Raw genomic sequence first — 26,824 nt, 5'->3', positions numbered from 1 at the left:
GATGTGAGGATCTGAGCCCGGTAGTCCTCCCCAGGAGTGTGCAAGCAAAGGAGACTTCCAGCAGGGCTCCATAGGAACCTGCAAGAATAAGGAGCCACCCTGTACATAGAACATGAGGCCAGCTCACCGGAAACTAGCATAAACTGGAGCAAAGTAAAACAGAAAAAGCATACATTGTAATTCTCATGGTCTGCAGTAGACATTGCAAGAAAAAAAAAAAAAAAGTCTTTAATACAACTTTAACATAGTGAGCCTCAAGGCACAAAAGTGTGTGTGGACACAAACCACAGTGCAAAGGTTCTTAAAGATTTGTCAATTAGCATGATAGCAACAAGTTTTGTAGATTACATAGCTAGTAGTTAGGTTGAAAAAAAAAAAAAATAGATAGAGATTATATAGATATATTTTATATAAATAACAATATCATATACCCACATATATGATCCAGAGGAAGTAAAAAAAAAAAAAAAACCCCAGCAAAGCCTGATCCAATTTGCTCCAGCAGGGAAAAAAAAAAATCCTTCTTGATCCGAGAGGTAATGGGATATTCACAAACAGAGCTTTCCTTTGGTGGTATTTGATCACCTCTGCGGCTTTTATTTTTTCCTTTTTGAGAACTGGTGCCCAAAACTGAACTGCATATTCCAGATGAAGTATTTACTAATGATTTGTACAGGGGCAAAATTATATATCTCTCTCTGGAGTCCATACCTCTCTTAATACAAGAAAGGACTTTGCTTGCTTTGGAAACCGCGGCTTGGCATTGCATGCTATTATTGAGCTAATGATCTACCAAAACCCCCAGATCCTTCTCCACTATGGACCCCCCCCAGTTGTACTCCCCCTAGTATGTATGAAGCATGCATATTCTTAGCCCCCAAGTGCATAACTTTACATTTATCAACATTAAACCTCATCTGCCACATAGATGCCCAATTACAGAGTGCATTGAGGTCGGCTTGTAAATTGGAGACATCCTGTAAGGACGTTATTCCACTGCATAGCTTGGTGTCATCTGCAAATATTCTTCTTTTTTTTTTTTTGTGTTGAAAAATCAACTTATTTTTGAACACAAACTAACTTCAAGTGGTTGTAAACCCTTTACAGACCACTTTTTACTACAGGTAAACCTATAGCAAGGCTTACCTGTAGCTACCCTGGATATCTCCTAAATCTGGATGGTTTGGGAGATATCCCCTATATAAGCATGTGTTAACACCATCACATGCGCAATGAAGCAACGGCACGTATGTGCCGTTGCTTCAGCTGGTGTGCCGTTACCGGCAGCTCCCGCGTGCATGTGATGTCATCGCGGCTCTGGCCAATCACAGCGCCGGAGCCCGCGATACCTGGAAATAACTGCAGGAGAGAGGTCGTAGGCCAAGGTAGTGTGCCGGCACCACTACGGGGGCTTCGATCTAAGGTGAGTATTTCATAATGAGGTAGTATGCATACTAGCTCATTATGCCTTTGCCTTGCAGGTTTTGTTTTTTGGGTTTTTTTTTTAGTTAGGTGGGTTTACAACCACTTTCGCCATGTGATTTTCAGATGCTACATCTGCTACTAAAAAGTGAAAAATCCCCAGAATTGAGCATCTGTGCAGAAAAAAAAAAAAACACCAAGCAAAGTTTCACATTAAAGCAGAACTTCACCCAAAAAAGGGAAGTTCTACTTTCATGCTCCCCCTCCTCCTCTTCTACTTTTGGAGGGTTTTTTTTTTGTTTGTTTTTTTGTTTTGTTTTTTGGGGGGGGGGGGGGGTGGTAACTGGTTTTGACAAGTACACGCTCCCACTTCTGCCCAATCGTCTAATCGATCCAAGTGGAAGACTGCCCCCCCAGCCTCTGTACACAGCCCATCACAGGTCCCATTCACGGAATCTCAAACTTTTTGCCAAGGGTTCTTCCTAGGTAAAAAGATTGAGAAAGGCTGCTTTAAGCTAATCATCATCATCATCCCTAACTGTTCCACTCCATGTGATCACTCAATATACCAGCTAAAATGATACACCTTTACACCCTAATCGTTTATTGTAATTATTCCAGAATGACTCAAATAATTGCCAATGGAGTAATCTGTGACCAAACTGGTTTCCAGCTCTACAAGTAAATATGCTGATGGTAAAATATTTAGCGCATACATTATTGTCTGTGACATTTCTACTTTGATGTACTAGATGGAAAAAAAAAAAAAGAGTATACCTCTGAATCGTATTGGGCCCTCCCAGGTTACTAGAAATAGAAGAATGGACTGGAATAATGACATTAATTTCTATAGAACAAATCAAACCAAATAGTTGTGCTCAACACGGATTTTAGTATTTTTTTTTTTTTATGTTCTTCTATGTGTGCCCAATAGGCTTTGTTTTGTACTTTATATTTAAAACGCTTAAGAAAAAAAATAAATAAATAAATAAAAAAAGAAAAAAAAAGTCATCAGACCAGAAGAAAGGACTGTCACATTGTGGAGATTTCCAGACACAACAGTGCAGTCAATACAGCGGTGCCATTCACTCCAACACACCAGTAACACGTTATTGTTCCACATCTGACACAATGAAAGTCTTGTGATCAGATGATGCGCCAACTTCTACTACCATCACATTGGATGAAATCAGACAAATGTATCAAGGCGAGATCCAGAAGAAAAGCCTAACATTAAAACAACTTTTAGGTCTCATTTACACTTGTGTCACCTTCTGCAAGCGATAGGTTTTCAGAGGGCATTTGACAGGCAGCTGGGAGACACAACATCACCTTCTGCTCTAACCCTGTAAACCCACACCATTGCACCGCAACCGCCGGCATTGCAGCTTGGCTCTATTCATTTCAATGGGTCACATTCGGTGGGGGTACTGCTAGCAAAATCACCAACAGGGGGTGTTATGTTTGTCGCAGCAGGTGCACAATCCCCTCCAGCCATCATTAGATTTAGCGGCTCAACCACTTGTATTTACTGCCCTGCGGATACATATGTCAAATAGGTCTAGAGCCCATTCACACCAGCCCCATTATGAACAGAGACAAGGCAATTTACCTTATGTGTAACATACTGCATTGGTGTTTGTCAAAAGTGTTAGGACAGGTTGCATTTGAATGCAGTGTGTTGCGACACAGTACACCACAGTGCAATGTACTGTGATGGATAAAAGTTGAATGAGATGTAAGGATTGTAATAGTTCAATTAAAAAAAACAGCAACAACGAGATTTGTAGAAGCAACCTGATGCAATGTTACAACACAACACACACCAGTGGGTGCAGGTTATACAAAGCATAAAACGCACACCTGATGTTAAATAAGGGAATTTTCTGATGACGTTACCAGGAAGTCTTTATCTTCAGTCATATGGTTGATTAGGGCTCTACACCATCAATAAAAAAGGTATAAACTAGCACCAGGGACCACAAGTGTTGCAATCCACCATGGACATAAAGGGACCCCTATGAGTTACATTAACATACATCTTCATGCATTGTGGTGTGCTGCCTTAGAGACAAGGGCCATCATTGCACACCTCTGAATCTGCTCATTTTCTGGCTGCTGACCCATTGGCTTCAAACCTTCTGACCCACAACGATTACACGTATCAGGAAGGTCAAGAGCATTTTTCTGGATCCTTTTGTTGGGTCAGACTAAAAGTATCAGAGGGTCACTGTGACAGCCAGGTAACTAGCATTATCAGAAAGAAGTCTACAATGGCTTCCATGTTCCTCTAATGACAGTTTGCTTTAAATGTCCCAATGACAACACCCACCACTTTGCACCTAACTTCCCGGGTCTGCCCTTCAGCCATCTCAGTAGGAAGAACTTTAAAGTTGACCATACATGCTTCAAAAAAAATGTATCTTTTTTCCAATCGGCCTCTATCAAAATAAATAATCGATCTATAATTACAACCCAATTGATCAATATGCCACATGTGGGGGAAGTGGATTTTGATCAATATTTGGAAGATATGATTGCACATTGACCCCAACTCTGTTATCACCATGCAATCTCATAACCCGATTGAAATACAATTCATGACCAAAGCAACCCAGTGCTGCCAATCGATGCAAAACGTTGTATAATTTTCCACCCTTGCCGATCGACTTCAATCAAAAATGGTTCCAAATCAATTGGAATGGAAGTTATGGCTACCTGAGTGTTTGCAGATGTGCTGACTTTGATCAAATCACACATCGACCAGATAATAAAATTAAAGAGTATATAGCTACCATAAGGCTGGCCACAGATTTTTCTCATTCAGCCATGCAAAACAGTGTGAATGGAGGAATCTCCACTGCAGCTATTGCATTCCGACAGCTGGCACCCACAGCAATCAGGACACCTAAACAGCGACTGCACCAGATCAGACGCAATCACTGGTTGGCCAACAATTTTCAGATTAAAAGGATGTCAGGAGGACCGGTGCAAACAAGGCCACCCATGGCTCAAAGTTCAACTGGTCCATAAAGATGTGGCCAGAACATCTCTACAGGACTGTTTCCACTAAGAATGCAGCAGAATGTCTGAGACTCCAAAGGAGAGATAGGGAGATCTCACCATTGAAGTCCTTGAAAGATAAAAAGATCCTGGACACCAATTCAGCTCACCAGCCCCAACCCAATTCTGGATTGTCATCATGTGGAGTGACCCTTTAAAGTGGAAGTCCAGGGTGGATCTAACTAAAGCCGGCCATAGACAAATCCGGCAAGACCAGCAGGATCCATCGATCGACTTCAGTACAACCAGCCTGTTTTTTTTTTTTTTTGATCACTGCTTGTGGCGGTCATTGTATTCTGACATCTAAGAAACCTCTCGCTATCAGAATACAAAGGTGCAGCAAGAGGGATTTCCCCATCTATGCCGACTGCGTTATTCAAGGAAAGAAAATAGCACGATCCCCCCCCCCCCCCCCCATCAACTGTATAATGTATGGCTTGCTTAAGCCTAAAACTGCCCCCCACAACCTTTTAACTCCTATTCTAACTAACCTGTAGAAGGAAGCTTCTTATACTTCCCTATTTTGGGGGCTTCAGGGGAGAGGAGGGACAGCCAACAATGGATGGCCTATGGGCGGCGTCACCACCCAGTTATTCCATCCATTGTCAGCACTCTTTCCTCCTCCCTGAAGCCGACTGCTGAGGAGATCATGTGACCAGACTGGAGCACTCTGGGAATAGGCAAGTATATGCAGCTTCCTATTACAGGGTAGCTAGAAGCATGGTTGGAACTGTTAAGAATAATTAGTTCTGGACTATAATTTCACTTTAAAGTGGTTCAAAAATGTAAGGGTTTTTTTTTTTCCACCTTAATGAGTTTTCTGTGCTGAGTTGCACTCGCGTGTGAATGGACACACAGCGCGGCTCAGGAGCGAGCCTGAACGAGTGCCCCATAGCAACTGGCTCACTATGGGGGAGGAGCCAGGAGCACTGACAGGGGACCCAAGAAGTGGAGGATCGGGGCCACTCTGTGCAAAACCATTAAACAGAGCAGGCAAGTATGAAATGTTAATTACTGTATTAAAAAAACAAAATCCTTTAAAATCACTTTAAGCCTCAAACCTATTAAAAGCTGCTAGTAAGAGGCTATGTGATTAAAGGGCGATATCTGGAGATCAACAGAGTGGTTGTAAAGGCAGACGTTTTTGTATCTTTATGCATCAAGATAAAAAGGCCTTCTGTGTGCAGCCCCCTAATACTTACCTGAGCTCATCTCTTAGTCCGTTAGCCAATGAGGGGAGAGGGGGCGGAGCCCAACCACAGCTCCATGTCTGAATGAATACACAGAGCTGTGCCTCGGCTTGGGTGCCCCCATGACAAGCTGCTTACTGTGGGGGCAGGAGGGACCAGGAGAGCTGAAAAGGGACCTGAGAAGAGGAGGATCTAGGTTGCTCTGTGCAAAACCACTGCATAGAGCAGGTAAATATGTTTGTTATTTTTATTGAAGAATAAAAAATAAATAAAAAGACTTTACAATCACTTTGAGGAATACATGAAAGTAAGTCAAGAGAGCCAAAAATCACCCAACACTATGTAAAATCTCTAAGTCACTTTCAGGGTTACTCTGACCATACAATCTTCATACAAGCGACTTTAGATTTACCAAAAGTTATGTATTAAGAGGACCTACCCAATCTATCTGACCATTTTCCAACCATGCAAGCCCTTGCACTACATAGTTTGTGGTAGATCTAAAATGAGATTGTACCCTATGTGGTGACCCTTATAGTGCCCTTACGTGGTTTGAAGCTTTTTTTTTTTTTTTTTTTTTTATTATTTTTTTTTTTTATTATTTTTTTTCCAACAAATCAATTGCATGATTTGAATAAAATAATAAAATCTGCAAGCAAATAGCCACTCGATTGGCCAGAATAGCAAAATGATTGTTTTGCATTGATTGTCAGCACTGACATACTTTGTTCATGAATACAATCATATTTTGAGATTGCATAGTAACAGAGAGGCAATCAATAGCTGGCAATCATAAATTATGATCCTATTTGAACTATCAACTGAAATCCACTTCCTATAGTAACAGAATGATCAGAAAGAAATTGATAATTAATCAAAGCATGTACTGTATGGCCACTGTTGGGCTGATTATATACTATACAATCTGATTGTACAAGATCTACCATCAACTATGTAGTGCAGGAGCCTACAACTCTAAAGAAGCCTGGGAACTGCAAATTGTACAATCAGATTGTATAGTGTATGGCCAGCCTGGGGTCCCCTATGACATGAGCAGCAATGATGGTCATCCGATGCCTAGCAGTGTCATCCCTCCTATATAGTATACAAAGCCCCGGCTGGGTTCGGTGATTTCTCTCCTATGGAAAGTATCGCCAGGACTTTCTGCCACCGATCAGTCTACAACTTACCGAAGAAGGAAGGCAGATGGGACACGGTGTCCAGGAAACTACACGTATCGATCTGCTTGTCGGCAGGTAAAGCCTTGAACTGGTGCTGGAGGAGTAAAGCCATTGTGGGGCTCCTGTACACTGATCACCGGTAAGTTCCCCTCTTCCCCTCCAAACACGGAACTGTACAACTCAACTCTCTCCCCATGCAGCTGACTGCCGGGGGCGGAGCGTTCAACACGCGTCCTGTCCAATCTGCAAAGGCCGTCTCGGTCTATAGGACCCGTGTGCTGCGGGAACGCCAATCATCTCGGCCACGCCAGGAAGATGGAACGCTTTCTGGCCAATCACAGGAGAGCGACAGCAGCCTGGCCAATAGGCGTGCCGTTCTACCGTACAGCACTGACAGCTATCAAGAAAGTGAATTAATAATAAAGTCTAAGATGAGAGAGAGGTTCGCTTATCAATTATTTACCACGACTTTCCACAGACTTTACAAGCTGTCCTTTGCAGGGTCAGGCATTGAACTTTAAAGCTGAACTCCACACAGGCCCTTTCATTTAAAGCTGAACTCCAGGCACAGGACCTTTCCTTTATTTTTATTTTATTTATTTATTTCAGGTACTTATATAGCGCCGTCAATTTGCGCAGCGCTTTACATATACATTGTACATTCACATCAGTCCCTACCCTCAAGGAGCTTACAATCTAAGGTCCCTAACTCACATTCATACATACTAGGGACAATTTTAGACAGGATCCAATTAACCTACCAGCATGTCTTTGGAGTGTGGGAGGAAACCGGAGTACCCGGAGGAAACCCACGCAGACACAGGGAGAACATGCAAACTCCAGGCAGGTAGTGTCCTGGTTGGGATTACGAACCAGTGACCCTTCTTACTGCTAGGCGAGAGTGCTACCCACTACACCACTGTGCCGCCCAACCTTTAAAGCTGAATCCCAGGCACAGGACTTTCCCTTTAAAGCTGAACTCCAGGCATTGGACCTTTCCTTTAAATATCAACCCCAGTCACAGGACCTTTCCTTTAATGTTGAATTCCAAGCACAGGACCTTTCCTTTAATGTTGAATTCCAAGCACAGGACCTTTCCTTTAAAGCTGAACCCCAGGCACAGGACCTTTCATTTAAAGCTGAACTCCAGGCACAGGACCTTTCATTTAAAGCTGAACTCCAGGCACAGGACCTTTCCTTTAAAGCTGAACTCCAGGCACAGGACCTTTCCTTTAAAGCTGAACTCCAGGCACAGGACCTTTCCTTTAAAGCTGAACTCCGGGCACAGGACCTTTCCTTTAAAGCTGAACGCCAGGCACAGGACGTTTCATGTAAACCTGAACTCCAGACACAGGATCTTTCCATTAAAGCTGAACCCCAGGCACAGGACCTTTCCTTTAAAGCTGAACTCCAGGCACAGGACCTTTCCTTTAAAGCTGAATCCCAGGCACAGGCCCTTTCCTTTAAAGCTGAATCCCAGGCACATGACTTTCCCTTTAAAGCTGAACTCCAGGCATTGGACCTTTCCTTTAAAGCTCAACCCCAGGCACTGGATCTTTCCATTAAAGCTGAACTTCAGGCACAGGATCTTTCCATTAAAGCTGAACTCCAGGCATTGGACCTTTCCTTTAAAGCTCAACCCCAGGCACAGGATCTTTCCATTAAAGCTGAACCCCAGGCACAGGTTCTTTCCATTAAAGCTGAACTCCAGGCATTGGACCTTTCCTTTCAAGCTCAACCCCAGGCACGGGACCTTTCCATTAAAGCTGAACCCCAGGCATAGGACCTTTCCATTAAAGCTGAACCCCAGGCACAGGACCTTTCCATTAAAGCTGAACCCCAGGCATAGGACCTTTCCATTAAAGCTGAACCACAGGCATAGGACCTTTCCATTAAAGATGAACCCCAGGCATAGGACCTTTCCATTAAAGCTGAACCACAGGCATAGGACCTTTCCATTAAAGCTCAACCCCAGGCACAGGACCTTTCCTTTCAAGCTGAACTCCAGGCACAGGATCTTTCCATTAAAGCTGAACTCCAGACACAGGGCCAGATATTGCTTTGTAAAATTAGCAGTGGTATCATAACTGTCATGTACACAGACTATACAGAGAGCATAGCAGTGGGAGGGGCCCACCATGTTTGATCATTACAGGAAATGACCAAGTCATGAAGAACAACTGGCACACAGGTTGGAGTCAATGACACTATGTAAGCGCCAAATGCCATTGTAAACCTAGATGATACCTTATAAAAGTAGTAGTGACATTATCACTGTGCTGTACATGCATACCTGGGAACTTTGGCAATCTCTAATTCCAGAGAATATGGGCAGAGTAGAGAGTGGAGCAGTGGGATAAATTGCTCCGAATGGTAGGTGTGCCCATATGCTGTAGGGAATAGGATAGAGATCACTGTACCCCTGTGTATCCATGGGTAGGGAATAGGATGGAGATCACTGTACCCCTTTATATCCATGGATAGGGAGTAGGATGGAGATCACTGTACCTCTGTATATCCATGGATAGGGGGTAGGATGGAAATCACTGTACCCCTGTATATCCATGGATAGGGGGTAGGATGGAGATCACTGTACCCCTGTATATCCATGGATAGGGGGTAGGATGGAGATCACTGTACCCCTGTGTATCCATGGATAGGGAGTAGGATGGAGATCACTGTAGCCCTGTGGATCCATGGACGGGGAATCAGATGGAGAGCACTGTACAACTGTGTATCCATGGATGGGGAGTAGGATGGAGATCACTGAACCCCTGTGGATCCATGAATAGGGAGTAGGATGGAGATCACTGTACCCCTGTGTATCCATGGCTAGAGAGTAGGATGAGTATCACTGTACCCCTGTATATCCATGGATGGGGAGTAGGATGGAGATCACTGTATCCCTGTGGATCCATGAATGGGGAATAAGATGGAGATCACTGTACAACTGTGTCTCCATGTATGGGGAATAAGATGGAGATCACTGTACAACTGTGTATCCATGGATGGGGAGTAGGATGGAGATCACTGTATCCCTGTGGATCCATGAATGGGGAATAGGATGGAGATCACTGTACAACTGTGTCTCCATGTATGGGGAATAAGATGGAGATCACTGTACAACTGTGTATCCATGGATGGGGAGTAGGATGGAGATCACTGAACCCCTGTGTATCCATGGATAGAGAGTAGGATGATTATCACTGTACCCCTATATATCCATGGATGGGTAGTAGGACTGAGATCACTGTACCCCTGTGTATCAATGGATATAGAGTAGGATGGAGATCATTGTACCCCTGTGTATTCATGGATGGGGAGTAGGATGGAGATCACTTTACCCCTGTATATCCATGGATGGGGAGTAGGATGGGGATAATTGTAACCCTGTGTGTCCATGGATGGGCAGTGAGGTAAAGATTACTGTACCCCTGTGCATTCATAGAAATAGGGTATAGATCACTGTAGTCCAGCTCCATCCAGCAGTCACCATGCAGCATGCTTCCTAAATACAACCCCCCACCCCCATGCTGCTATTGGATTATTTTCTCCTTCCCTAGAGGTTGGTGGACCTACTAACGTGTGGTGACCTCTGGTTTCTCCTCTCCTCAGTGTGGTTTTATCTTGCCCCCTGCCTGCTGTCACCTGATGGGCTTGTTCACTAGTAGTAGACTGTCTTCTTTGGGGCTCCTCTGAGAGCCTCTGCCACCTTCTGCCCCTCCAACCCATCTCCCCCTAGGTACCACAAGGTCAAAGTTTTAATAGGCATCAGATAGGCAGCATGTGTGACTCCGGAGACTGATTTCATGAATGCATTTTTATTAACATGTCCCGACAGGCCAGTCAAGCCTGGAGATTTTGTCAGATGAAGCAATAATCTGTCAGCCAGATTGAAGTTCTGGCACTGTCTGGTCAACTCCAGCAAGTTCTGGAGGTATGCATAGATAGTATATGCAGAGAGCAGAGCTGTGTGGGCGAACCAGCAGGTCCTCCCTCTACAGGCTGCCTGTGCTCCATCAGATTAGGCGACCCCTCAGATCTGGTAATGGAAGTGATGTTACCAGTAAAAATTGCTTACTGCGCATGCGCAATGCGTTCCAGCATGGCCGCTATGCGTTTCAATAGGTTTCCTATTGTGACAGAACACGAAGGCGGCAGCAGCCATCTTGTTACACCCAGGCAAGTCTGGAATTTCACACTTGTTTTAGCAGTACTTAAGTCAGCTTATATAGTCAAATATAGTATTGTAAATCTGTGATAGCGTTTTCATGTTAAATTTGAAAACCAGCGGCAAGGCTGCAGTCAGAATGTGCCGACGGACATCTTGGTACACCCCACACTGCTTACCGCCAAACTGATAATCATAAGGGTCCAAGGACATTTTTATACACCCTCAGTCCATCGCATTGATATACTGTACTTAACTATATGTAAGCTCCGTTTACTGCTAAAATAAGTGTGATTTCCAAAAGTTGTCTGGGTGTAACAAGATGTCTGTTGTCGCCTATGTGTTCTGTCACATTAGAAAGATCTATTGGAGCGCATAGCAGGCATGCTGGAACGCATTGCGCATGCATAGTAAGGCTCCATTCACACTAGCGCGTTTTTTGATGCATTTTGCATTTTGCAGAAATGCATGGGAATTTTTTAACATGGGATCCTATGGAACATGTTCACATCAATGCCTTTTTGTACCTCTGCGTTTTTGGAAAGGGTCGGGGACTTTTTTTCATGCAAAAAGCAGCGTTTTGCATGTAATGGATTTCAATGGACAAGCATCAAAAACGCAAGTGCACCGTTTTTGCAGCGTTTTTGGTGCGTTTTTGGTGCGTTTTTGCCGTTTTTTTTTTTTTTTTTTTTTTTTTTGTAATTTTTTTTAAGACTGTAAAAAAAATGAAAAAAAAAAAAAAAAAAAAAAAACGCAAAACGCAAATCGCGGCAAAAACGCGGCAAAAACGCTACAAAAACGCGGCTCAAAAACGTGGCAAGCATGAAAAAAAACCTCCAAAAACGCTCAAAAGCAACATGCATAGGTGTGAATCGAGCTCGATTCACACCTATGCATGTTGCTTTTGAGCGTTTTTGGAGGTTTTTTTTCATGCTTGCCACGTTTTTGAGCCGCGTTTTTGCCGCGTTTTTGCCGCGATTTGCGTTTTGCGTTTTTTTTTTTTTTTTTTTTTTTTTCATTTTTTTTTACAGTCTTACAAAAAAATTACAAAAAAAAAAAAAAAAAAAAAACGGCAAAAACGCACCAAAAACGCACCAAAAACGCTGCAAAAACGCTGCACTTGCGTTTTTGATGCTTGTCCATTGAAAACCATTACATGCAAAACGCTGCTTTTTGCATGAAAAAAAGTCCCCGACCCTTTCCAAAAACGCAGAGATACAAAAAAGCATTGATGTGAACATGTTCCATAGGAACCCATGTTAAAAAATTCCCGTGCATTTCTGCAAAATGCAAAATGCATCAAAAAACGCGCTAGTGTGAATGGGGCCTAAGAAGATTTTGTTAGTAACATCACTTCCATTACCAGATCTGACGGGTCGTCTAATCTGATGGAACACCTGGAGGGGTGGAGACAAGACCATTCACCCTACACAAGAAGAGAGAGCAACAGTGACCAGCCCGTAATACAGGAAGCACATGTACAGAGGCAAAGATTCACACTAGATTACTATGCAGATTTAGAAGACATACACAAAGCACACCAAGATTCAAGTAATAATACACGTCAAGTAATAATACATGTCTCTTCTAGTTAGAAAACATTTGCTTATCCTGGAGTTTAGCTTAATTTAGGTTACTTGTTATGAAAATACACACAAGGCTCAATTCACAAGGCTATAATGATCTTTATTTTCTAATTACAGAAATAACAACCAATGAGAGCTGCAAGTAATAGTCATAGGGTTGAAAACAACATTTATGAAAAATTACACTTAGGTTATCTCAATGAATTTAACCTCCAATATAGCAATCGTGAGAATTTATTTGTTGTATTTGATCATTACAAGAAATAACTGAGTTATGTAGGGAATAGGGATGGGCCGAACTGACCCCTTTTCGGTTCACACCAGAACTTTCGAACACTGCGAAAGTTTGGACCCAAATATCGAACTCCATTAGTCAATGGGACCCGAACGTCAAAAATCAGAAGTGCCCATTTTGAAGGCTTATATGCAAGTAATTGGGCTTACAATGGTTATAGGGGTCTGGGTCCTGCCCTGATGGACATGTATCAATAAAAAAAAAAGTTTGTGAAAAACAAATTTTTAAATGAGCAGTGATTTTTTTATTTTTAAAGTGAAAGCATATAAATGAAAAATTCCGTCCAATATAGTGCCTGGGGGGGTCCCTTTAGCCTACTTGTAAAGTGGCAGATCTGTACCATGTCTAGAATCTGCTGCAGCAATAATTCCATTTATAAAGCCAAAAAAAAAGACATTTTCCCTGCAAGCTGCCTTTATTTTGCTCAGCAACAGCTGGGGAGCCAGTGTGTATGATGAGGGCCACAATGTAGTGCACTGGGAACAAGATTAGAGATTTTTTTGGATACATTTTGGTGTCACTTTGACTTTGGATAGAAGTAACAGGTGCAGAAAAATTAGTCTTTGGGTGTCGGTGGCGCCTTCACAGCATAACCCTATAGAGGTACTCTTGATGAAAGCAAGAATTGGCCTTGCTGTAAAAAATTGCAACTATATGCACCTGTCAAACATTTGCAGAAAAATTACTCTTTGAGTGCCGGGGCGCCTTCCTACCATAACCCTATAGAGGTGCTCTTGATGAAGGCAAAAGAAATTGCAATGATATGCACCTGTCAAACAGGTGCTGACATATTGGTCTTTGGGTGTTAATTGTGCCCATTAAACCTATACCAAAAACATTCTTCTAGATGAAATGATTGGACACCCTTAAAGCTAGGCAGCCTCTAAGTCCTGCAGAGATTCCATATTCCAAAAAGACTTAATCAGTGACATCGGCATCAGGGGCTTCATAGCTGGTAATCCAGGACTAATTCATTTTTATAAAAGTCAAACGGTCTACGGAGTCTGTGGACAGACGCGTTCTATGATCAGTAACGAAACCTCCTGCAGCACTGAATGCCCATTCTGAAAGCACGCTGGATGCAGGGCAGCCCAACAACTCAATAGCATACTTGGAAAGTTCTGGCCAGTGGTTTAGTCTCTTGACCCAGTAAGTCAGTGGATCGTCAGCTGGAAAGCTCTTCATCTCAGTTTTGGCCCCGAGGTAATCGTCCACCATGTGATACAGACGCTGTCGATGGGATGTGGTAACGCATTGTAGAGTGTGCCCCCCAAATATGTTCTTGTATATTGTAATAGAACCTGACCAGGTTTTTTGGGCTGGAGCACCCCTCCCCCTCCTCATTACCTCTTATTTAGTGGCCACCAGTGTATAGGATGTATCCCCTTCAGTTCTCCCACATAGAGGAGTTCAGCTCCCATGGTTGAGACAAAGGATCTTCTATTCTATTACTAGAGTAGGACCCACTAATTCGGGGTACTTTGTCGCAGTAAGTGGGCTTAGCACTATATGACCATATAGTGTGACCAAACCCCCGTATTTTTTGAATATGTTCAGGTGTTTTTTAACTAGCCTTGCAGGAAATGTCATTCTTGTATGTGTGCGCTGTAAAATATTTTGTACGGGATGTGGAAACTGACAGCCCTGGGCGGTGAGGACTAAAAAAATTCTGAAATGCCTCACTTAGGCAGACGCCTTCTCCAACGCTCCTCTCTTGACCAACAAAAGACTCAAAACTACGTTTTCCACGCCACTGTAACCTACTGGAGTCAGGAAAAACGTTCAATAAAATCCTCTTTAACGTGTCCTCAAGAGATTTTATCTTCTGCAACTCTCTGTGGGGAGGGGGTGAGTTCTGAGACCTTCCCATTATAACGGTGGTCAAGGAGGGTTGCCAACAAGTAATCATCCTTCTCCTTTATGCCACGTATTCTTGGGTCCTTTCGCAGGCTTTGAAGCATGAGGTTGCCCGTGCGCCTCAAATTTGCCGAGGCTTGAGAAACAGACTCCTCGGGGTCACTCAGGATGACAGCATCTGGAACTTCCTCCTCCCAGCCACGTACTTCTTCGAAGCCTGTGAAAGTGCCAGAATCCTCCTCCTCCTCTCTTCTCTCCTCCTGTGTGTTCTGTGACATAGGAATGATGGTGTCTGGATAAAGCCTTGAGAGGAAAGAAGACCTCCTCTTTCTCCTGCTGCTCTGCCTCCAGTGCCCTGTTCATAATGGCACGCAGAGTCTGCTCCAGCAGGAACACAGCAGGGATTGTGTCACTGATGCATGCACTCTCACGGCTCACCATCCTTGTGGCCTCCTCAAATGATGACAATACAGTGCATGCATCCTTAATGATCAGCCATTGGCGTGGGGAAAAAATGCAGAGGCGTCCTGAGCCTGTCATTGTGCCGTAATCGAACAGGTACTCGTTGACGGCCCTCTGCTGCATGTATAGCCGCTGCAGCATTGACAAAGTCGAGTTCCACCTGGTGGGCATGTCACAAATCAGGCAGTTTATGGGCAGGTGGATTTCCTGCTGAATTTCAGCCAACCAAGCACTGTCTGTGTATGACCATCTGAAATGGCTACAGACTTTTATGGCCAGCTTTAGCACATCTTGCAACCCATGGTACATATTGAGGAAACGCTGCACCACCAAACTGAGAACATGTGCAGGCTTGGCACATGTGTCAACTTTCCCTGTCTAAGGGCGGACAGGAGGTTTGAGCCATTATCGCACACCACCATTCCTGGCTCCAGCTGGCATGGTGTGAACCACCTCTGGGCCTCTCCCTGCAGAGCTGCAAGAATCTCTGCTCCGGTGTGGTTCCTGTCCCCTAAACACACCAGCTGAAGCACTGCATGGCACCTTTTAGAGGAGGAGGGGGTAGAGTTCACATGTCTGGCATCATCACCACCAGCTGTATGGAGACATGTGGGCACAACAAGCAGCATTCTTTCGAGTTGCAAGCAGCGTTACCCAGTGTGCTGTGAACAAAATATATCGTCCCTGCCCATGCTTGCTGGACCACGTGTCAGCAGTAAGGTGGATTTTATGGCTGACTGCCTTATCCAACGATGCCAGAACATTCCCTTCCACGTGATGGTAGAGCGATGGAACGGCCTTATGTGAAAAGTAGTAGCGACTGGGAACCTGCCATTGTGGTACAGCACATTGTGGGAATTCACGGAAGGGGGCAGAATCCACCAGGCTGAAAGGCAGAAGTTGGAGAGCCAACAGCTTTGACAAGCTTGCATTTAGACGCTGGGCATGTGGGTGGCAGGGACTGTATTTTTTTTTTCTGCTGCAGCAGATGGGGCAGAGAAATTTGCCAGCTACAGTCTACAGCTGGTGGTATGCTACTGGCAGATATGCTGCTAGGACTTGGGACACCCTGGGCTATACCATCATCCCTGTCAGTGGAGGCTGCTGAGAGGAAATGACTCGGTAGAGCAGGGGCAAACTGATGTGGGTAAGGAGGAGGAGGAGAAGGAGGAGGGACAGATTTGTGCCCCTTTTGTGTGGCTTTTAGGTGCTCTTGCCAACGGGCTGAGTGGGAACATGAATGCCAATTTGTCTACCAGTGTTCCTCCCTCTCTCTAGGCTCATGTTCCTGTCATCCTCAACCTCAGAACCAACATCTGAATCCAGTAATGGCTGGGCATCATCAAGGAGCAAGTGGCTGATGCTGTGGTCAAATAGCTCAGTTGACCCCTCAATGGCTGATGTTGGGGCTATGGCAGGAATAGATGTGATCAAAGAGGCTGGTTTGTCCACTCTGGCAACTGCAGGGGACTGCACACATGTCTCTGCTTGCGTGACAGAGGATGAGGAGGGTGAGGAAGGTTTAGTACGCCAGTCCACCACCTCCTCTGCATGCTGTGGCTGGATAGCACGGGAAAACTCACTAAACAGAGGAAATGATGCCCTGCCTGGGGACTGACCACCTCGCTAACCTTTGTCTGTGGACACATTTGTTGCTGGCCTCCTTACAGTGCCAAGGGAACGTCTGCCTCTCCTTGTTGTCCTCCCAGACATTATTGGGAGGGAAGGGGCGTTGCTTATATGCAAATATAAAGAAGAAGTTGAAATCTGTACGTAGATGCACTTTAATCAATGTAAAGAGGTGTTTGGTGTACTTTAAGTACTCACACTACACAGATACACTATAATATACTGCTATATAATGCACCAAATATACTGTGACGCACAGAACTATATAGCGTTAAACTGGCAGTCACGCACCCAGAACTATATGGTGTTAAACTGGCAGTAACGCACACAGAACTATATGGCGTTAAACTGGAAGTAACGCACACAGAAGTAAATAGTGTTAAACTGGCAGTAACGCACACAGAACTATATGGCGTTAAACTGGCAATAATGCACACAAAACTATATGGCGTTAAACTGGCAGTAACTCACACAAAACTATATGGTGTAAAACTGGCAGTAACGCACACAAAACTATATGGCGTTAAACTGGCAGTAACGCACACAGAAGTAAATGGCGTTAAACTGGCAGTAACGCAATTAAATAGATGGTGTTCAACCGTCACTACACAGACGCTATCTGAACTGTCCCTACTCTAGCTATACACTAATGTAAAGATTACTGACAACCCTCATTACACTACACTGAAACTATATGAGCTGTTCCTACTCTACACTAATGTATGTATGAATGACACGGTCTCACTACACTACAGTGAATCTATCTGAGCTGTCCCTAGTCTAGCTGCACACTATGCAAAGCTGAATGATGGTCATCCTCACTACACTCACACTATCCCTAGACTGACACTTAACTAATATTCTACACTGACAATTGAAGCAAAATAGCACAGTATAGCACACTAACTGATAGCACTGAACAGAGCCCTGTTCTATCTCTTTCCACGCCAAAATCACACTGAAAATGTCTGCGATTAAAAGAATACTTTTATACTGTGGGGCGGGAATGAGCCATGATTGGATAAAGTCATGATGACAGTATCCAATCATGACTCTGACAGTGCTCTGTGTCCTGATTGGCTGAATCTTTCACTGCTTCAGCCAATCAGGGCTTGCAATGCACTGTTCAGTGCCGCAATGCATTGTGGTCGGTTCGGGGGCCAAACAAATGGTCGAATGACCCGTTTGTTCGGATGTTCGCCGAACGACCGAACAGCAAAAGTTCGGCCCGAACTTATGCTCGGGCCGAACCGTTCGCCCATCCTTAGTAGGGAATGAAGAACAACTGGCACAAAGGTTGGAATCAATGACAGGCTGTGGCTGTATGCATACAGCACCCCTGAGAAAAAAAAAAAAAAAAGCTCTTACTTACAATGATATAAAAATAACAATTAAAAAAAAAACATACAAAATGTACAATATGAGGCCTTGCATGGCTTACATTCTTTCTAGACTAGTCTAACTAAAATACAAAGATTAACCCTTTCAATTCACCCACCCCCTCTCCCCGATGCTATCAAACAGCGGAGGCCGGTCCATAAGGGGCGCAGGGGTGCTGCCCCCCTAATCTCCATGTGCCGCCTCTTAATCTCCATGCGGGGTTTCTATGAGTTTTTTTTTTTTATAAGCACATGATTAGAGACTGAGGCTCTAATTGGCTTCAAAAAGGTTGGGTTCGGGGCGCAGTGAACCCACCCACTTGTGACATTAGGGAATCAATATTCGCTATTGTCTTCTGGCTTCTCCTCTCGGCCAATTAGGACAGGAGGTGGATCTTAAGACAGGATTAGCTGGGAGGAGAAGCCGAGGAAGCCACGACCTGGATAGGGTAAGTGCGGACCTGGCGGGGGGGTTTGTTTGATGCCCTCCCCAAAAAATGGAGGATCAGCTGTCACTCCTATCAAAACGGAAGACCCCAAAACACAAAAGCTGGGATGGTACATTTTCAAACTGACCCCTTAACCTCTTGCCGCCCGAAGGAGCCGAAAGACGGCTACAACGTGGGCCTAAATTGCCGGGAGGGCGTTCATGTATGTCCTCCCGTGCATGCGATGCCTGCACTCCCTTGCGGGGTGCGCGTGGCTCGCTCTGTGATCAGCGAGTCCATGAGACCCAGCTAATCACAGATTGGAGTAAGGGGCTGATTCCGGCCCCTTACCACGATGTAAACAGAGACGGTAATCTGCTTTTTTTCTCCTCATTCTGACATCGTGAGGAAAACAAAAAGAGCCGATTACTGTCTGAAGTGAATGGGAAATCGGTCCTGCACACTCCAGACCTACTGCTGCTAGGCAGTGCCCATCAGTGCCACCTACCATTGCCCACCAGTGCCACCTAGCAGTGCATATCAGCACTGCTAAGCAATGCCCACCAGTGCCACCTATCAGTGCCCATTAGTGCTGCCAATCTGTGCCCATCAGTGCACCTATCAGTGCTGCCTATCAGTGTCACCTACCAGTGCCTATCAGTGCAGCCTCATCAGTGCCGCCTTATCAGTGCCACCTATCAGTGACCACCAGTGCCACCTTATCAGTGCCTATCAGTGCTGCCTATCAGTGCCCATCATTGCAGATTAACAGTGCCATCAGTGCAGCCTAACAGTGCACTGAAGGAAAAAAAAAACAGTTTGCAAAATTTTTTTTCTTCAAAATTTCCGGCCGTTTGTTGTTTTTTTTGCCAACCCCCCCAAATGACCCCATTTTGGAAAGTAGACACTCCACGCTATTTGCTGAGAGGCATGTTGAGTCCATGGAATATTTTATATTTTGACACAAGTTGCTGGAAAGTGACAATTTTTTTTTTTTTTTTGCACAAAGTTGTCACTAAATGATATATTGCTCACACAGGCCATGGGCATATGAGGAATTGCACCCCAAAATACATTTAGCTGCTTCTCCTGAGTATGGGGATACCACATATGTGGGACTTTTTGGAAGCCTAGCCGCGTACGGGGCCTCGAAAACCAATCACCGCCTTCAGGATTTCTAAGGGTGTAAATGTTTGATTTCACTTCTCACTACCTATCACAGTTTCGGAGGCCATGGAATGCCCAGGTGGCGCAACCCCCCCCCCCATGACCCCATTTTGGAAAGTAGACACCCCAAGCTATTTGCTGAGAGGCATGGTGAGTATTTTGCAGCTCTCATTTGTTTTTGAAAATGAAGAAAGACAAGAAAAACCTTTTTTTTTTTCTTTTTTCAATTTTCAAAACTTTGTGACAAAAAGTGAGGTCTGCAAAATACTCACTATACCTCTCAGCATATAGCTTGGGGTGTCTACTTTCCAAAATAGGGTCATTTGGGGGGGGGTTGTGCCACCTGGGCATTCCATGGCCTCCGAAACTGTGATAGGCAGTCAAGAGTGAAATCAAAAATTTACGCCCTTAGAAAGCCTGAAGGTGGTGCTTGGTTTTCGGGGTCCCGTACGCGGCTAGGCTCCAAAAAAGTCTCACACATGTGGTATCCCCGTACTCAGGAGAAGCAACAGAATTTATTTTGGGGTGTAATTTCACATATTCCCATGGCATGTTTGAGCAATATATCATTTAGTGACAACTTTGTGCAAAAAAAAATAAATTTGTCTTTTTCCCGCACAATATAAAATATTCCATGGACTGGACATGCCTCTCAGCAAATAGCTTGGGGTGTCTACTTTCCAAAATGGGGTCATTTTGGGGGGTTTTGAAGTGTCCTGGCATTTTATGCACAACATTTAGAAGCTTATGTCACACATCACCCACTCTTCTAACCACTTGAAGACAAAGCCCTTTCTGACACTTTTTGTTTACATGAAAAAATTATTTTTTTTTGCAAGAAAATTACTTTGAACCCCCAAACATTATATATTTTTTAAAGCAAATGCCCTACAGATTAAAATGGTGGGTGTTTCATTTTTTTTTTCACACAGTATTTGCGCAGCGATTTTTCAAGCGCATTTTTTGGGGAAAAAACACACTTTTTTAAATTTTAATGCACTAAAACACACTATATTGCCCAAATGTTTGATGAAATAAAAAAGATGATCTTAGGCCGAGTACATGGATACCAAACATGACATGCTTTATAACAACAAAATAAATACATTTTTAAAAGCCTTTAAAAGCCTTTACAGGTTACCACTTTAGATTTACAGAGGAGGTCTACTGCTAAAATTACTGCCCTCGATCTGACCTTCGCGGTGATACCTCACATGCATGGTGCAATTGCTGTTTACATTTGACGCCAGACCGACGCTTGCGTTCGCCTTAGCACGAGAGCAGGGGGGACAGGGGTGCTTTTTTTTTTCTTTATTATTTTTTTGCTTTTTTATCTTATTTTTAAACTGTTCCTTTCTTTTTTTTTTTTTAATCATTTTTATTGTTATCTCAGGTAATGTAAATATCCCTTATGATAGCAATAGGTAGTGACAGGTACTCTTTTTTGAAAAAATTGGGGTCTATTAGACCCTAGATCTCTCCTCTGCCCTCAAAGCATCTGACCACACCAAGTTCGGTGTGATAAAATGCTTTCCCAATTTCCCAATGGCGCTGTTTACATCCAGCGAAATCTAAGTCATGAAATGCTCGTAGCTTCCGGTTTCTTAGGCCATAGAGATGTTTGGAGCCACTCTGGTCTCTGATCAGCTCTATGGTCAGCTGGCTGAATCACCGGCTGCATTCTCAGGTTCCCTGTTGAGACAGGAGAACCAGAGAAATACACGGAAGACGGTGGGGGGGCATTCCCTCCCACTGCTTGGAAAAGCAGTCTAGAGGCTAATTAGCCACTAGGATTGCTTTTACATGAAAGCCAACCGCTGGCTAAAAAGAATGATACCAAGATGATACCTAAACCTGCAGGCATCATTCTGGTATAACCACTCAAAGTCGTGAATGGCGTACCTGAAGACAAAAAAATGGTTAGCAATAAAACACAGTAAACGGTAAAGTATAAAAAATTGCATACCTGAAAAGCAAACGTGATAAAACATAATAACAATAAAACATTGCAGAATAGAATACAGTAAAAAAGAGCAGAACAATAGAGAGAGAACAATGAAACGACAACTATTATTTTTTATTTTATATATATATATATTTTTTTACACTTTTTTTTGTAACTAACTTTTATAACTGTAACCGGTTCCAGGTTCGGGTCTCTCAAAATGCGATGGCATCTTGGGAGACCCTGTGAAAGTGTGCCTAGTCTGTGCAATGCTGTACCCTGCGCTAATACTCAACTAGTGAATGGTAGCGTTCAAAACATTCACCAATGCAAAGACCAGGATTGTCAGGACAGGAGGGACAATAATAGCGGGTGTCACGCCTATATCCGCGCTTGCTGCAGACACGACATCTTTTTTGGGGGGGGTTGTTGGGTAGGGGTACTCGGGAGGACATAAAGAAAATGCCTCTCATGCAGCCGACTGCATTTGGTTGGGGATGTGAATGGGGGAAGTACGGGCGCTGCAGAAGTGGTGGGTTCCCAATTAGGATTGGCGAATGCAGCAGGAAGGGCATTATGGGCACGACGGACCTGTGTTTGTCTTCTTGGTGGCAGCGGGACACTACTTGTGCTTGCCACCTCACCAGCTTGAACTGCACTTATGGGACTCGCCACGTCACCAAGTGTTACTGCAGTGCTGGTTTGACTACGACCGGGGTGTACTAGGCCGCTGATGCTTGCCAGTTCACCAAAACGCTACCAAAAAAACTGTTAGCGATCGCAGTGATGAGGCCTGACTCTGCGAACACTGCAGTTATGTGTTTAGTGTTTTGTAAGTGACAGTGATCGATCGATACTGCACCTGGGTGGGCTGGGCTGGGCCGGGCGGAGGGGCAAAACACAGGTGCTAGCAGGTATCTGGGCTGATCCCGCTAACGCTGCATTTTTGGGAACCCTAAACTGCTGGGGATGCTAGTATAGATCTGATCAGATCAGATATTGATCTGTTCAGATACTACACCACTAAGGGAGGTCTACGGTGCGTGCGTGGGTGTTAGCGGTACTGGCGCTAACCTGACGCTGCTTGGGGCTAGTGTTTGCCAGTTCACCAAAACGCTACCAAAAAAACTGTTAGCGATTGCAGGGATCAGGCCTGACTCTGCGAACGCTGCAGTTATGCGTTTAGTGTTTTGTAAGTGACAGTGATCAATCGATACTGCACTTGGGTGGGCTGGGCTGGGCCGGGTGGAGGGGCAAAACGCAGGTGCTAGCAGGTATCTGGGCTGATCCCACTAACACTGCGTTTTTGGGAACCCTAAACTGCTGGGGACGCTAGTATAAATCTGATCGGATCAGATATTGATCCGTTCAGATACTATACCACTAAGGGAGGTGTACGGTGCGTGCGTGGGTGTTAGCGGTACTGGCGCTAACCTGACGCTGCCTGGGGCTGGTGCTTGGCAGTTCACCAAAATGCTACCAAAAAAACTGTTAGCGATCGCAGGGATCAGGCCTGACTCTGCGAACGCTGCAGTTATGCGTTTAGTGTTTTATAAGTGACAGTGATCGATCGATACTGCACTTGGGTGGGCTGGGCTGGGCCAGGCGGAGGAGCAAAACGCAGGTGCTAGCAGGTATCTGGGCTGATCCCGCTAACACTGCGTTTTTGGGAACCCTAAACTGCTGGGGATGCTAGTATAGATCTGATCGGATCAGATATTGATCCGTTCAGATACTATACCACTAAGGGAGGCGTATGCTGCGTGCGTGGGTGTTAGCGGTACTGGCGCTAATCTGACGCTGCCTGGGGCGACGCATATCACCGCCGGGCGATCAGGGGGCTAAACCTTTATTCAGTAATAAACGGCGGGTGCCCTGACACTATAAAAAAATAAACAAACTAACCAGCGTCACCCGTAACACTTATACGGTGATCAGTGGTGAAAGGGTTAACTAGGGGGCAATCAAGGGGTTAAAACATTTATTAGATAGTATATGGGGGTCCCTGACGCTATAATACGCTGACGGCGAACCTAAATATTTACCTCCCTAACTAGCGTCACCAGTGACACTAATACAGCGATCAGAAAAATGATCGCTTAGTGACACTGGCAACGGGGGGTGATCAAGGGGTTAAAACTTTATTAGGGGGGTTAGGGGGGTATCCTAGACCTAAAGGGGGCTAACCCTAACTGCCCTAACACACTAACTGTCACAAACTGACACCAATGCAGTAATCAGAAAAAAAAAAAACTGCTTGGTGTCAGTGTAACGGGGGGGGGGAGTGATCGGGGGGCGATCAGCAGGGGATCGGGGGTGTAATGTGTGCCTGGCATGTTCTACTGAGTGTGTGTGTGTTTTACACTCACAGTGATGTCTTCTCTCCTCGGCGCCGGAACGGAAAATACCGAGCCGAGGAGAGATGACATCATTTCCTTTGCTGCTGTTTAGCATACAGTAGCAAAGGAAGATTCTCATTGGCTGGGAGCGATCGCTAGGGGGGGCCACAAACGGATGGTCTCCCCCTCACCTTTCATCGCTCCCAGACCAAAGCCGACCGCCTCGGGCACCGGGGGGGGTCCTGTGCCATTCTGCCGACGTATATCTTCGGCGCTTTTCGGCTGCTAGCGGGGCGCTTTTAACCCCAAAGAAGGGGTTAAAAACACCCATGTTGCGGAGCTTACGAAGCGCCGCCCATTCATTTCAATGTGTATGACAAAAAAACTGGCGCTGAAATGAATACTAACAAAAGTGACGATAAAATGAAAACTGTTGCAGCTGCTGCAGGAAAAGTGCTAAAACTTCAACATGTGATATACGAATATATGCGTCGCTAGCAACTACATAATAAATTGATAATAATACACTTGATGTGTGTCTGTGAATGAACACAATAAAAACAATGATGGCACCCTCAATGTGTGCGTATGAAAAAAACGCAATAAACACATGAAATTAACAAAAAATAAATGGCAAAATAACAGTGTAACAGTACCACGTGATGAAAATGTTGTTTGATGAGTAAGGTCTCCCTAAAGGGAATCCATATACCCTATTTAGGACTTTTTTTTACTCACATCATATCACTTTTCATAGTAGTTGCTAGCGCCGCATATATTCGTATATCATATTCATTCCAATGGGCAGGGGCGTTTTGGAGCTCCCATATCGCCCCAAAGATGCTGCTTGCAGGACTTTTTTTAACGTCCCGTAAGCGCACCGCCCCAGTGTGAAAGCACTCAGGCTTTCACATTCAGGCGGCATGGGAGTCAATCTTCAGGCGCTTTAGAGGCGCTATTTCTAGCGCTAAAACACTTGAAAACTGCTTCAGTGTGAAAGGGCTCTAAGAGTATGACACATCGAACGATCTTTTTGATCTTTCAAGTGTTTTACCAATTTGACAGTAAATCTATCAATAATCCGATTGCATATAAAAAAAAAACTGAGCTGGCATAATGTGTGATTTATTTGTCAGAGTAATATAGTGGCCATGCACACTTCAGTTTCTGTCTAATCAATCTCTCTCTCGATAGGAATAATCGATCTATTCCGTACAACCCATTCGGTCGTTGTGCCACACACAGAAAATTGGATTCTGATCAACAATTGGGACATACTATTGCAAACTATTAATGTTTTCACCATGCAATCTCATAACCTCAAAAACTGAAATATGATCAAATTCATGACCAAATCCTGTCAGTGCTGCCGATCGATTCAAAAACAGTTGATCATTTTCTGCCCTGGCCAACTCACTTTGAGTCTAAATTGATCAGAAGTGAAGTTATGCCTATTCACTTGGTTGCTGATTCAATTATTTGAATTGCACATCAATTGGACAATAAAATTGAAGTCACCATAAGTTGTTGTAAAGACGGAAACAAAAGTATAAAGTATGTCAGCCGAGTGCACTGTACTGGAAGTAATGTGGATGTGATGGATCCTTCTCTACATACACAGAACCCTCAGAACTGTCACCCTGCAAAGTCCTGGATCTCAGAACGATCGAATTACAATGTACACGACGTTCTATTCTCCAACTGTCACTCTCCAGCCCTGACCCGCCCATAACCGCGCCACAGCCGTCTCCATGGCAACCACAGACACCGGAACAGGAAGTGCTCAGCAGATGAAGGCTTTGAATCCGTTAATAGGAAGGCTGGGAGCAGAGCGGTAAGGAATAATATAGGAATGTACGTTGGTCTTGTGTTCTCTTGTCCTGTCCAGATATGTGTCTTGGAATTCATACCTTCCCATAAATGTCAGACAGCACGTGTATACAGTGTACACCTATCCCATGGTGTGTGCATTATGGCAGCCTTGCAGTGTAATACACAACATGACAAAAATCTCTGTATTAGTCCAGGCTGATCTACAATATCCTGAACCTGGTCAATCAATTCTCATCGTCCGTGAACACAAAGCTTAGGAAGTGTTCCCATTACATGAATTTGTATAGTCAGTAACATCAGTGTGTCTCATTTAGGCTCTGATAACACCTATGCAGGTGCGACAGAACAAGTGATTTTAGTGTGTCACCCCTACATCTGATCATTTATTTTAGATAGGCTGCCCTACATGTGAAAATTGCACAAAAAAGTGCATTGCCCTTTTTGCATGCATGAAGGTAAAAAAAAAAAAAAAAAAACCTCCTCTGTGCAGCAGCTTTAGAGCAGTGGTTCTCAACCTGGGGGTTGGATGATGATTTGCCAGGGGTCACCGAATCCTGGGCTGTTCCTGAAGCCCGCTCCGCTCTCCCAGCCTTTTTACGGCCGACCAGCAGGGCTGTCCCTGGAGCCCACGGCCGCCCACTCAGCCTCTTCACAGCCACCCATTCAGTTCACAGCAAGGCTGGGGGGCAGAGACTAGAGGTCAGCTGACTGGTGAGGAGTGTGAAGTGGGAGGGGCTGGAGGAGACCCTATCTCCTGATTTCAACATAGGTGTCACTGCTACGAGACACCACAAAGTCAGAGACACAGTGGGGGTTATTTACGAAAGGCAAATCCACTTTGCACTACAAGTGCAGGCCCTGTAAATCTGAGGGGTAG

The 26,824-nt window shown here is 44.5% G+C and overlaps 2 protein-coding genes across 3 annotated transcripts in view; one reads left to right on the top strand and one right to left on the bottom strand.

The window, feature by feature from the left end:
• The window catches only part of GLTP (glycolipid transfer protein), a 97,884-nt gene extending 90,775 nt beyond the window's left edge, over positions 1 to 7,109 (bottom strand). Inside the window, exon 1 of the mRNA XM_073629660.1 lies at positions 6,866 to 7,109. Within this exon, the coding sequence (XP_073485761.1) occupies positions 6,866 to 6,968 (103 nt within the window). The 5' untranslated portion in view covers positions 6,969 to 7,109. The remainder of the gene's footprint in view (positions 1 to 6,865) is intronic.
• An 18,745-nt stretch (positions 7,110 to 25,854) lies between these two features.
• TCHP (trichoplein keratin filament binding) overlaps positions 25,855 to 26,824 on the top strand; it is a 39,486-nt gene continuing 38,516 nt past the window's right edge. Inside the window, exon 1 of one of the 2 annotated variants that reach the window (XM_073629637.1) lies at positions 25,855 to 25,948. The gene's annotated coding sequence lies outside the window, so the exon portion shown is untranslated. Of the gene's footprint in view, positions 25,969 to 26,824 lie in introns of both variants that reach the window. The other variant, XM_073629647.1, reaches the window with a different exon arrangement.

This window comes from Aquarana catesbeiana, linkage group LG01, assembly GCF_042186555.1.
Source record: "Aquarana catesbeiana isolate 2022-GZ linkage group LG01, ASM4218655v1, whole genome shotgun sequence".
NCBI classification, from domain to species: domain Eukaryota; kingdom Metazoa; phylum Chordata; class Amphibia; order Anura; family Ranidae; genus Aquarana; species Aquarana catesbeiana.
This window is presented reverse-complemented; position numbering and strand designations above follow the sequence as displayed.